General features: G+C 47.1%; 1 protein-coding gene across 10 annotated transcripts in view; it reads left to right on the top strand.

The window, feature by feature from the left end:
• Positions 1 to 13519, top strand: part of FBLN5 (fibulin 5) — an 83132-nt gene that overhangs the window by 62307 nt on the left and 7306 nt on the right. For 6 of the 10 annotated variants that reach the window (XM_063652011.1, XM_063652009.1, XM_054448710.2 and 3 more), the window contains exons 7-10: positions 1664 to 1783; positions 5891 to 6013; positions 7557 to 7683; positions 11260 to 11455. In XM_063652011.1, the coding sequence (XP_063508081.1) occupies positions 1664 to 1783; positions 5891 to 6013; positions 7557 to 7683; positions 11260 to 11455 (566 nt within the window). Of the gene's footprint in view, positions 1 to 1663; positions 1784 to 5890; positions 6014 to 7385; positions 7684 to 11259; positions 11456 to 13519 lie in introns of all 10 variants that reach the window. The other 4 variants (XM_063652007.1, XM_063652008.1, XM_063652006.1 and 1 more) reach the window with 1 other exon arrangement.

Genomic DNA, 13519 nt, shown 5'->3' with positions numbered 1-13519 from the left:
CTTTTAGCTCTGAAAACACTGACGTCTCTTTTCAGAGGCCTAAGAGGTTTACCTGGACTTGGGAAGAGGAAAGAAAATCTCTCAGCTGGAACTTTGGCCATTGGTGTATGGAGCATTGTGAGATGGTGCTTACAATGGGTCAGCCAATGCCAGTGGGAAAGGGGCTCTTCCCTGCCCTCCCCACACCATGAGCTGTGCAGAATGAATTTTGGTTTTTGTGGAAAGACCCCTGACTCATGTTCCAGTTCCCATTGTGTCCTTGTTAGCTGGTGGACTTGGGTACACCTCTCAATCTTCAAAAACAATTATATGTATATGTATGTATGTGTGTGTGTGGGAGGGGGGGGGGTGTGTGTGTGTGTGTATTTTTTTTTTTTTTTTTTTGAGACAGAGTCTGGCTCTGTCAACCAGGCTGGAGTGCAGTGGTGTAATCTCAGCTCACTGCAACCTCTGCCTCTGGGGTTCAAGCGACTCCCTTGTCTCAGCCTCCTGAGTAGCTGGGATTACAGGCACCTGTTACCATGCCTGGCTAATTTTTTTATATTTTTTTAGTAGAGATGGGACTTCACCATGTTGGACAGGCTGGTCTCGAGTGCCTGACCTCAGGTAATCCACCTGCCTTGGCCTCCCAAAGTGCTGGGATTGCAGGTGTGAGCCACTGCACCCGGCCTATAATTTTTTTTTTTTTTTTTTTTTTTTTGAGACAGGGTCTCACTCTGTCACCCAGCTCACTGCAGCCTCAATCTCCCAGGCTCAAGTGATTCTCCCTCCTCAGCCTCCCGGGTAGCTGGGACCTCAGGCGTGTGCCACATCACCTGGCTAGTTTTTAAATTTTTTGAAGAGATGGGGTCCCACTATGTTACCCAGGCTGGTCTCAAACTCCTGGGCTCAAGCGATCCACCTGCCTCAGCCTCCCAAAGTGCTGGGATTACAGGCATGAGCCACTGTGCCTGGTCCTTCAAAAATGCTTAAACAATCTTATTGATGCATAATCAGTGTATAATAAACTGCACCATGATTTTATTAATTTTGACATACATGTACCCGCATGAAACCACCACCACCACACTCAAGATAATGGATTTCCCATTACTCCTTGTGTCCCTTGGTGGTATTCTCCTTAACCTACTTAACCTCTAAAGTGGGGCAATGGTCCTCGTTGTAAGGATTAAGTGAGTGCAAGATCCTTTCCTAATGAGCAAAGTTATTTATGCATAATAAATATATTATTAGAATCATCATGGTTATTTGTTAACCTGAAACTTCCAAGTCAGTGAGGGTGAGGGGTGTTCACTGATGGAATGCAACCGGTGATGGAAGGAGCAGGTATTGCCTGGAAATTCCTGGTGGGGGGGCGGGGGCATTGAAGCATAGATTTACTAGCGGGTGTATATGTGTATATGTGTATATCATGTGTATACATATGGTTTCCACCTTGCCTGACTTTTGACCCCAGAAGGGACATATGGATGGAGGCCGCAGTCCTAAAGTGAACACTTTTGGATCTGAGATCGTGCTCCCAAAGGTCCTGGGTGGAGAGCCTTGGTACCTGCGACTCTGGTCTCCTGGTGGTGGTAGATTTCGTTGCTGGTGCTTTTTCTGCCTAGTTATTGTGGCTGTTCTGTTGGGAGGACAGTCAGCAATGTGCCTTGGCTTTCCACAGATGTGAACGAGTGTGCCACCGAGAACCCCTGCGTGCAAACCTGCGTCAACACCTACGGTTCTTTCATCTGCCGCTGTGACCCAGGATATGAACTTGAGGAAGATGGTGTTCATTGCAGTGGTAATGGGCTTTGGCATTGGAAACTTCCACCTGTACTTGGGGCCTGGGCAGGGGTTGAAGGGCAAGGGCTTCCTTCATAGGTGTTTCCTCTCATTTCCTGGACACATGTCCAGTTTGGACATCCTCCAGGGCAGTGGGGTCACAATCACACAGAACAGAGATGAGTCACTTCCCAAAAGGTGAGGTGGAGTCTCATCTTCCTTGTCATCTGACCCTTGATGCAAAAATCAATGGGGCTACCTTCTAGTACAGAGGTGGGGTTGACGAGGGAGAGGAGTCACCCGATTTGGCATGTTGGTTTGAGAGCTGTCTGTCCTCACCCAGCACCAACTCAAGTCTTGGGGATATCACAGAAAGTACTTACAGAGGGCAGTGACCCAGGAATAATAGCATATCTTATCGGGTAGGGTTGGGGGGACCATCGAATGAATGAGATCATGTATGGAAGCACACATGTTCTGTGAACTTCTGAAATCTCTACAAATAATCAGTGCCTCACTCCAGGCCTGGCACCCAGGGAACATGCAAAAAAATAGTTCTCGAATCAATGGATAAATGATTGAATGTTGAATGAATGAAATCGTAATAATTTGTTGTGAGAACATAGATATGATGGATTAGTTGACCTTTTATAAATTCCTTCCAAGCCTGAGGAAATATGATTTTCTGCCTACGCTAGTTTATGGACTCTATTATAATTTTCTTATTAACTCCCTCTTTTTTTCCCCTAGAAAGTTAAATTTTTTTTCTTAGTTAGAAAAATATTATTGGATTGTAAACTCCTTGAGAATAGGGACCACCTCTTACTCACATTTATCTCTGTAGCATCCCACATAGAGCCACACACAACTCTTTTCTTTCTTTCTCTCTCTTTCCCTTTCTTGCCTTGTTTTTTGTAAAGGTTGGATTAAAGTACACTCCATTTCAGCCACTTCTGGCATCATCAGCAGTTGTGAATTTGCAAAGTCTAAGTTAATAATGCTTCACCGTGCTTTCAAAATAAGTGGGCCATACACTAGGGCTTGAAAAATCTTTTTGTCCTGCAGAATGGAAAGTTTCCTAATCTGGGTTTTATTGTAACAGGAACTGACCCAGGTCACGAACGGAACTTGTGTGATAGTCTCATTGACGACTGAAGTGTTCTGGGGACAGAGTCCCATGAAACAGATGAACACCTCTCCCTAGGGCCAGGACAGTCAGAGCCACGAGGAGGAAGTTACAGAGAGCCTTGGGCTGATTAAATACAAGGCCCAGAAACAGAAATAAAATACCCTCAGGCATGAAAAGCCACTTTCTTCCTAGATTTCAGTTCCCTTCATGGCACTCCTTAGGGAGTTGGGGCCAAGGAACTAAGAAGTGTGGAAAATCTAACATTATGTGGCGAGATGATTTGTTTCTCCAGAATGCTCTGTTAATCCACAGATGTTTATTGCCCTACTGCCTAGGCTATATGGTAGAGTGACCCTGGAGGAGCTGAATTCAAATTCTAGCTCTGCTATTTACTATTTTTCTTGACCAAGTCACTCCCTGGGTCTCAGTTTCATCCTTTATTAAAAAAATCAACCAGCCAACCAACCAACCAACCACCCTCATAGAGTGGTCAAAAATTAAATAAGTTGGCACAGCCCAGAGGGTGGCCCAGCTCCAGGCTGGTTCCAGGCTGGCTGGAAGCTGCTGCTTCCCATGTCCCAGGGAGGATCCAAGGTAGGCGGGCCACTGAGAGACAAATATTCCTACCTACCCCACAACACTCTGGACTTTTCTCTTTCAAGGAGGTTTTTTTTGGACACAGTGGAGTTTTAGTCATTACATGTTAATTTATCTTCCCTAAGTGTAGGTGTAAGAGACTTTTGGCTTCTTGAGAAGCTTACATCCATGCCGATTTGGCCAAGATTTTCAGTTGACTCATTTTGCCCCAAATGGCCAACTTGTCCTCCATGTTCTCCATGATGCACACCCTCCTGAAGACTTGGTGTGACCCTGGGATATGTAGGCTTTCTAGAGCAGACTGGCCCAGGATAACAGGGTGATGGAGAGAGTCTGTTTCTGCGCCTTCCTACTTAACCCCTTTCTGCACTTCTCCATTTCCCGCAGGCACTGTTATCCTCACTGTGTTATCACAGCTGGGGTGGCCTCTCCGTGTAGCCCCAGAGCCCTCCCAGCCTTGTCTCTCAGGGATTTGCTAAGCTGAGCTGTTCCTGGAAACCATGGCGGGTTCTCATGTGGAGGAGTGAAAGTGGCCTAATACGTGCTCCCTGCCAGAAACTGGGCTTGTATTTCAGCTTTCCACTGGAGGGTGGAGCCACAGCCCTAAGCAAAGTCTGGGAATTGCAGACCCAAAGATAAACCGAGTAGGGTCTGTTACAGCTCCTCCCTGCCCAGTGGGAGTTGGGAGTGGGTGCTACGCTCTCCATCTGCCCTGGAGCTAACCCTGCTTGGGCGCTTGCCCCAACCTCAGGGCTCCCCAGCTCCACTGATCCCTCAGCACAATTAGTCAGGGAGACATTACAGTGTCGTGTTTCTAAGTGTAGGATCTAGAGGCTGGGTTCAAGTCCCAGCTTTCCTCCTTACTTGTTATCTGTGAACTTGGTCAAGTCAGCTAACCTCTGTAAGCCTCAGTTTTACTTCTGTAAAATATGGAGAGTGATAGCACCTCCTTCATATGGGGTTGAGGTGAGAATTAAATAAGAGGAGGCATGTAAAGCATTTAACCCAGTGCTTGGCATATAGAGAGCCTCAGGGATTGACAGACATCAGTACTACTCTACTGAAAGTACAAGTGGAATCTACAAACTTGGAAATAAAATAGGACACTCAGTTATGATGGGCTGGAGCCAGAGACCCGGGGCTCTACAAGGCTTCTAGGGGAGGTGGGGAGGCACAACCAAATCAGATATTACCTGAGCACACGTGACTTTTCAAATCAGCATCCTAATTCTGCTGGCTGATAACCCATCACCTGAGGACCCCTGAGAGAGACAGGAAGGAATTTTTCCTTCTGGGATGTGAGAGGCACAAGGCGTGTAACACCCGGAATCATCTGATGGTGGAGAGGCAGCTTCTTTTGCGTTGACACCCTCTCTGGGTGACTCCAGCCACCAGTGGTCTGTGAGTGAGAGAGTAATCCGAGGACATGTCACATGGGGAAACTAGTGAAAACAAGTTTTTGGGAAACAACAAATGCAAGAAAAACATGTTTTCTTTGGCATGCTTATCGAATGAGGTTCAAACAGGGGCTCTGTTGCCAAACTCTGTGTGTGATGAAGAGTTGGCTTTTCTGGAATGTCTGCTTCTGCATCTGCATCAACCGCCATAGCCCATGCCGATGAGTTGTAAATCACATGGACAGGGGCTCCCCTCCACGTCAGGCTGGCTGGAAGCTGCTGCTTCCATTGTCCCAGGGAGGATCCGAGGTAGGCGGGCCACAAAGAGAAAAATTATATCCCTGCCCATCCCTCACCACTCCGGAGTTTTCTCTTTCAGGCAGTTTTTTTGTTTGTTTGTTTGTTTCTTTTCTTTTCTTTTCTTTTTACACAGTGAAGTTTTAATATAATTAAAATCCTGGTCTTTTGGATATGTCCCTTAATTGTGACTTTAGGAACAATATTGTTCCTGAAGTTGGGGAAAGAGGTGATTGGAGGGGAGTTGGCACTGCGACAGTTGCCCCTTCAGAGGGCCCTCTAGGGCCAGGGAATGTTTTTTTGGGTCTCGGGGAAACCCCCAGAAAATCTCAGTGGGCAAAGAAATCTCAGCCCCTTGAGCGGTCAGAGGTGGAGGGTGGATTCCCCTACATGGTAAAATAAGTTTATAATGAATGGAAGGTGCAGCCGAGTGACAGGCAGATGTTGAAAGTTCGATGGAGGTGGATTTCAGCTCCCTGTAGGAAAGAATTTTCTGACAATTAGAGCTGTCCAAGTATCAATGGGTATCCTCAGTAGGTAGTGAGCTCTCCATTGCTAGAAGTGCTGGAGAAGTGAATTGACAGCTTCTTGGCAGTAAAGCCATTGTATGTATCAAGACAGTGTGAGAGTTGGAGTAGATGGCGGCTAAGCTCCCATCCCCATGTAGACTGGGAATACAAACAGCAGGTGTGACTTGTCACCCCAGATATGGACGAGTGCAGCTTCTCTGAGTTCCTCTGCCAACATGAGTGTGTGAACCAGCCCGGCACGTACTTCTGCTCCTGCCCTCCAGGCTACATCCTGCTGGATGACAACCGAAGCTGCCAAGGTAAGGCTGTCCGGAGGGGCCTGGCTGGGGTATATGTGGGAGGTGGAGCTGCTTCAGGGGGTCATCTGGATGTCCTCACCTGGGGAATCATGTGCAGCTTTGGGAAGGTGGCAGGGGTGGGGGTGTGAGTGGGTGCTGGTGGCTCTCATAGTGGCAGCTCCGGGCAGGATGCCGGGCCTGGTGTCTTCCCTCCCTGTAACCCATCCTTTGGCCAGGATATTGGCCACTTAAACTTCTGTAACGAACTCTGCAGATGCAGACGGCAGCCTGTAAGCATGGCTTTCTGCTTCCCCGGGCAGATCTGAGGCTCCTCTGAGAACTGCTCCAGAGCTAAGCAGGACTTTTATGGCCTGGCCAGAGCCCGGGCTTTCTTACGTGGTCTGGAGGGCAGTTTGGTTAGCCTTTCTCCAAGTGATCTCCTAGAGCATGGTTGCCAGGGAGACCTCATGCACCTGACTGCTCTATTCCTGGAAGAGCTGGGACCCCAGACTGTAAAAGGAGGGGGGGGTCTTCTCCTGTTTGCCTGCTTAGCCTGGCTTCCAGCCCCATGCTCCACCGACTGGGGGGTCATTGCAGAAGCGACTGACCCATTCTCAGCCTCCTTGAAGCTGCCTTATCCCATTGCCAAGCAGGAATTCTCCGTAGTAGTGTCAGACAATAGAAATATCATGTGAGCTACAGATGTGAGCCATCTATGTAATTTTACGTTTTCTATTAGCCACATTAAAAGAGGAAAAAAAATGGGTAAAATTACTGTTACTACTATATTTTCTTTTCTTTCTTTCTTTCTTTTTTTTTTTTTTTTTTGAGACAGAGTCTCACTCTGTTGCCCAGGCTGGAGTGCAGTGGTGTGATCTTGGCTTACTGCAGCCTCTGCCTCCTGGGTTCAAGGGATTCTCCTGCCTCAGCCTCCCAAGTAGCTGGGACTACAGGCACATGCCACCATGCCGGGCTAATTTTTACATTTTGTATTTTTAGTACAGGCGCATGCCACCATGCCAGGCTAATTTTTGTATTTTTGTATTTTTGTGTTTTACCATGTTGGCCAGGCTGGTCTTGAACTCCTGTTTTTACTACTATGTTTTCTTTAATGCAGTATATCCAAAATATTATTTCAGCATGTATCCAATATAAAAATTATTGATGAGATGTTTTACATTCTTTTTTTAAATTAAAAAATATATATATATATAAAATTAAGAGACAAGGCCTTGCTTTGTTGCCCAGGCTGGTCTTGAACTCCTGGCTTCAAGTGATCCTCCTGCCTCAGCCTCCCAATGTACTGGGATTACAGACGTGAGCCACTGTGCCTGGCTCACATTATTTTTTGGTACTAAGTCATCAAAATCTGGTGTGTATTTTCCACTTACAGCACATCTCAATTTGGATCAGCCACATTCCAAGTATTCAGTAGCCACATATGGCCTGTGGCTGCCATATTGGATAGTACAGCTCTGTAGTAAGATCCAGCCTACCCCACCCCCACACATCTGGCCTGGCCAGCAATGCCCTGCCTCTGCTTCTTGTCTACCCTGCATTTCAGACATCAATGAATGTGAGCACAGGAACCACACGTGCAACCTGCAGCAGACTTGCTACAATTTACAAGGGGGCTTCAAATGCATTGACCCCATCCGCTGTGAGGAGCCTTATCTGAGGATCAGTGATAAGTAAGTCATGGCGTCACCCTGGGGAATAGAAACCTGATGAGGGCCTGGCTCAGGAGGTTGGCAGTGTGGTGTGAAAGAGAGTGCACCAGCCAGGAAGTCAGGGGACCTGGCCTACTACCTACGTCATGTGCTCGTGTGTGTGTGTGTGTGTGTGTGTGTGTGTAGAATAGAACAGAGTAGAATAGATAGAACAGACTGGAATAGAAAATATCAGAGTACATTGCACATACCAAGAGTCAATATTGTTTTTTGAAACTTATCTTTTAGTTTTGTGTGCTACTGGTTTGCCGTGCAAAGTGTGTTACTGTAGGTTGTCAAAAAGTTTGCAAAACATTCCATTACAAGTTATAGGATCTGAAACACATCCCTACATACAAGAAAGAACTATTTTTCAAAATGTTTGGCCACAACACACAGTAAGAAACACATACAAGGCTGGGCGCAGTGACTCATGCCTGTAATCACAGCACTTTGGGAGGCTGAGGTGGGTGGATTGCCTGAGCTCAAGAGTTCGAGAGCAGCCTGGCCAACATGGTGAAACCCCATCTCAGTAGAGAATACAAAAAAATTAGCTGGGCGTGGTGGCACCAGCCTGTAGTCCCAGCTACTCAGGAGGCTGAGGCATGAGAATCGCTTGAACCTGGGAGGAGGAGGTTACAATGAGCTGAGATTGTGCCACTGCAGTCCAGTCTGGGTGACAGAGTGAGACTCTGTCTCAAAACACACACACACACACACACACACACTCACACAGAGTTCTCTGTCACTCCCCTACTCATGCCAGAGCTATGCAAAGATTCTCTAGAAAGCTAACCAAGCCGATAGTTGAGTCAGGGTTCTAGAATCTCCTCTTCCCTCTAAAGACTTTGTTCTGGATACACGGGGTCTTTCAGAGGTTGGCTCCTAAATGTAACACTCATAGGACTCACCTGGTGATCTCGTTAGAGTGTGATTCAGTGAGTTTGGGGTGGGGCCCAAGATTTTGCCTTTCTGGCAAACTCCCAGGTGAAATGAATGCTTCCAATCTCCCTGGACTGCTCCATGAATATTGAGGTGCTGGAGAGTTGAGTATTGAGGTGCTGGAGAGTTCTCTCGTTGGCGCTAATCAAGTTTCTGACGTCATCTTAGTCAACATTTTACTAAATCACCAGATGGCAAATATTAGAGTTGAGGAGAGAATTAAAGTGAAGACAACTTCCAAAAGGTGAATGCAGTAGGACAGTGGCTATCTGTTCCTGGCATAGTAGGAGTTCCTTTTCCTTCTCTTTTATCCCTTTTTTAAACCATCTCAGTTCCTCCTTGGCCTCCTATCTTCCAAATGTTCACACATTGACTTCCTTTGAGCAACACCAAACCCCTGCATGGGAGATAAAAGGATGAATCAGACACACCCATCCTGCCTCTCAGAATACAGCCTCTAAGAGAGGAATTCATGGCTTACCAGTGGTTCCCACTTTGATAACAAATTGGCAAAAGAGAGGATAATGCCGGGACAGGCGGGTCCTTTAGAGACATCTTCACCTGTTGCTAAGAGCTGTGCTACTAAGCAACCCTTTAGAACAGGGCTCTTTGACTCCCGAAGTAAGGCCTGTTTGTGGCAGAGCAGAGCTCCAGGCTGCTGTTCCCAGCTTCTATTCCTGGTTCTCTCTGGATTTTTCCAGGCCACCCCTGTCTGTGGCTGGGGAGCTGAACCATTTCAGCTCGCAGCACTGAGCTGGAGTTACTGGTGGAATCTCTGGCATGACACTGACAATGCTCCGTGACTCCCTCGCTCCAGGCTCCAGTCCAATCAGACTCCGGCAGCCCCTTCCAGCTCCTTGTCCAGTTCAGGTGTCCTGTGCTCCTGCCAGTCTGAACAGGACTTGCTCACGTCTTTGCCCATGCCCAGGAATGGCCAGCCTCCCTGCTTGTGTGCACATACTTCCGGCCATATGGAAGGCATTCCTTTCATCTCCGCATAGCCAGACCTGCCCCATCTTTCAGGTTTCAGCTCAGATGCCACCTCTCCTCTGTTTGTGGTCCTCTTCAGCTAGTAGCCATCACTCCCTCCTCCAAACTTCTTTTAGGAAATAATGATTTTCTATGCCACACATGATACTTTATTGTGGCCATTTTGGCACTAGAGACATTTTGACTTGGCTACTTTGATGTAGCCTTAAAAAAATGAAACTTGCTCTGCCACCCAGGCTGGAGTGCAGTGGTGCAATCACAGCTCATTGAAGCCTCAACCTTTTGGGCTCAAATAATCGTCCTGCCTCAGCCTTTTAAGTAGCTAGGACTATGGGTGTGTGCCAGTGCTCCTGGCATATATATATATATATATTTGGTAAAGCCAGAGGTCTTGAACTCCTGGATTCAAGTCATCCTCCTGCCTCAGCCTTTCAAAGTGCTGGGATTATAGGCATGAGACACCATACTCTGCTCAGAATGAATGGAAATTTATAAAAAGGAAGAGTAGGCTGGATGGTTTAGACGGAGGGGTCCAAAGGCCTCTCTGAAAAATGACATTTGGCCTGGAATGGGAAAATGAGTTGACCTTAACTAAATAGAGAGTGGAAGATCAGAAGGAACAGCATATGCAAAGGCTAGAAGGCAAGAGTGCCTTGAAGGCCCTGGAGATGGTTGGATGTAGACTCTCTTGGAAGTAGAACCAACAGGTTTTGTGGATAGATGGGAAGTTAGAGAGCGGCAGAAACACAGCAAGGTTGACTCCTAGCGTTGGCCACCACCGCACGTCTCAACAGACATCTTCATCCTATTATGAACCCTGGCCCCTAGGTGGAGTCTCAGGGCAGGGTCAGAGACAGAGGAAGGGGGTGTTAGGGGTGAATCAAGGGGTATCTATAACAGGCATTCTTTGGTAGTAAAAGTCAGTGATTTTATATTAGGGCACTCTGTTAATAGTTGCGTTGTATTAGAGATATTTGTGTCTGTGATTTATTTCTCCTATTAGAAAGTAAACTATCTGAGGTCAGGATCTTATTAGTCATTGAATTTCCAAAATGTCCAATGTCACATCTTGTACATAGTTCTAACTCTTGTTTATCAATTATCAAATGACAAGATTTGATTATATTCGATTCAATTACATTCCATGCAGACTGGGCTGAGTGCAATAGAGAATGTACAAGGATCCCCAAGACCTGATAATCCAATTTCTTACTTTAAAAATTTCTTTCTTTCTTCCTTTTTTTTTTTTTTGTTTTTTTTTTGTTTTGTTTTTTGAGACAGGGTCTTGCTCTGCCGCCCAGGCTGGAGTGGCATATTTGGCCTACATGGCAAATGTAAAGTATCTTGGAGAATGTTCTAATGTTCTGAAAACCAGAGATCTGTTTATATTCTATTTAGTAGCCAGAACGTCTGGTTGGTGAGAAAAGTCCATTCTCTAGGAAACAGAGCTCGCCTACATGCTGGAGAGTTTTTAGACTCAAGCCAGGAGCAGAGACATTCTACAGTTATGGCATTTGGATGCTAAAAATGGGGTGGCCTCATTTTCAGTGTTTTAAGAGAGGAAGTAGGCACAGCCAGCACCTGGAATGGATTTCTTGAGTTCTCACATGATTTCCGTTTCCACAGCCGCTGTATGTGTCCTGCTGAGAACCCTGGCTGCAGAGACCAGCCCTTTACCATCTTGTACCGGGACATGGACGTGGTGTCAGGACGCTCCGTTCCCGCTGACATCTTCCAAATGCAAGCCACGACCCGCTACCCTGGGGCCTATTACATTTTCCAGATCAAATCTGGGAATGAGGGCAGAGAATTTTACATGCGGGTAAGAGGGAGTGGGGAGTGGGGACGCCATCTGTAACAGTGGCCTTGTGCTGTCTCTCCTAGGAACATGCTGTATGCAAGCAGGTAAGAGTGGAGCTAGGGGGACAGGTATGCAGAGAGAAGAGTGGAGGGTGTGGTTCAAGGTCCTGGTTTCCACCACTTTCTGTGTAGTCTTGCAAAAGATGCTTCTCCTCCTAAGCCTCAGGATCCTCATCCGTGAAATGGGAAGTTAGGCCAAGATGCAGTCTAGGTCTCTTTTCTCCTAATATTCTGTTGGAGAGGCATTCACGTCTCCATTTTTCCACCAACCCATGTGACAAGTATTTCTTAAGTACCTACTATGCAGGCCAGGCACGGTGGCTGATGCCTGTAATCCCAGCACTTTGGGAGGCCAAGGTGGACAGATTGTCTGAGCTCAGGAGCTCAAGACCAGCCTGGGCAACATGGCAAAACACTGTCTCTACAAAAAAAAAAGTTGGCCAGTCATGGTGACAGGCACCTGTAGTCTCAGCTACCTGGGGCGGTGTGGCGGGGAGGTGGTATGAGATGGGAGGATTGCTTGAGGCCAGGAGGTCGAAGCTGCAGTGAGCTGAGATCACACCACTGTACTCCAATCTGGGCAATAGAACGAGACCCCGTCTCTGAGAAACAATAAAAATAGAAACTTGGTGGCTTAAGGCAAAGGAAATTTATTATCTCGTAGTTCTGGAAGCCAGGAGTCTGAAATCAGTTTCACTGAGCTGAAATCCAGGTGTCAGCAGGGCTGTGCTCCCTCTGGAGGCTCTAGAGGAGAATCCGTTCCATGTCTCTTCCAGCTTCTGGGGGCCGCCAGCACTTCTTGACTATGGCTGCATCACTCCAATATCAGCCTCTGTGGTCACGCTGCCTCCTCTTCCTCCTCTGTGTGTATCAAATCTCCCTTTGTCTCCTTATATTGACACCTTCGAGTAGATTTAGGGCCCATTCAAACAATCCAGATAATCTCTCTGTCCAGATTCTTAATCACATCTGCAAAAACCCTTTTCCTTATAACGGAACAGGTTCCAAGGATTTAGGACTTGCATCTTTTTGGGGGCTACTATCCAGCATACTGCACCCAGGAATCTGCATTTCTAATAGATGCTGCTGTGATCTTCCAGGGTCACTGTGGGGAGCCATATTGAAAAGGACAGGTCCATGGAGTTTATATGCTTTCATTAGAGACTGGGCCCTATGAAGTCACGGGCCACAAGGCAGGAAGACAGAAATCTTCCGGATAAGGCTGGCTTTCCGAGGGTCCATGCTGTCTGAAGCTGCGGGACCCTCCCCGGGAAACCACTCAGTCATTCTAATGTGAGCTCTGGAGCCATGTCTTCTATAGTTTAACAATTTAACAATTGTGTGATGTGACCTAACCTCTCTGGACGTCTAGATGAGTGTTTACTTTAGGATTAGATGAGATCATCCACTTAGTGCCCTGTCTGGAATACTGTTTTTATCAAAGAAGCGGAGTTTGGTGGTGGGGGTGAAACAGTCAATGACTTTCTTTTTCTCACACTGTTGGATCAAACCTGTGAGCACCTGGGTTACATCTCACGTCAATTCCCTAGGATTCACAGGCATGTTCCATTTCTATTGGATTGTGTCATTCTCTCACGTCAAAAGTCTGTGCTAGTTTAAATGGAAACTTCAACCTCTCTGTCTCTTACCCACTGTGAAGTTTCTCCCTGTCTCCTAGTTCGGAGCAGGCAGGGGATGTGGTTGGCCTCTGCCTTGTCCTCTTCTCACCCTTCCGGTAATGGTAGTGCTGGCCCTGGCTCCTCCAGGGCTGGTGGGGGAGGAGCAGGTGGTAGAAAGGGTAAGGCTGGAAGAGTGAGGCTCCTCCCCAATTGTAGCCGTTGTAACCAGGCATTGGTGCTCCCTCAGGAGCAGAGACCCCAAAGCTGTTGCTCTCACAGGATGCTTTTGTGGGTCTTTTGGAGATTTGCTTGAGGACTTCACACTGACCAGTCCCTGATAGGGGCAGTAGGGCCTGTGGTTGGTCACCTGCTACTCCAAACCTCTCAGCCCCTAATTCTGGGGCTAT

The sequence above is a fragment of the Pongo pygmaeus genome, chromosome 15, assembly GCF_028885625.2.
Source record: "Pongo pygmaeus isolate AG05252 chromosome 15, NHGRI_mPonPyg2-v2.0_pri, whole genome shotgun sequence".
Classification (NCBI taxonomy): domain Eukaryota; kingdom Metazoa; phylum Chordata; class Mammalia; order Primates; family Hominidae; genus Pongo; species Pongo pygmaeus.
Note: the sequence above shows the minus strand (reverse complement) of the source record. Positions and strands in the feature narration are given on the sequence as shown.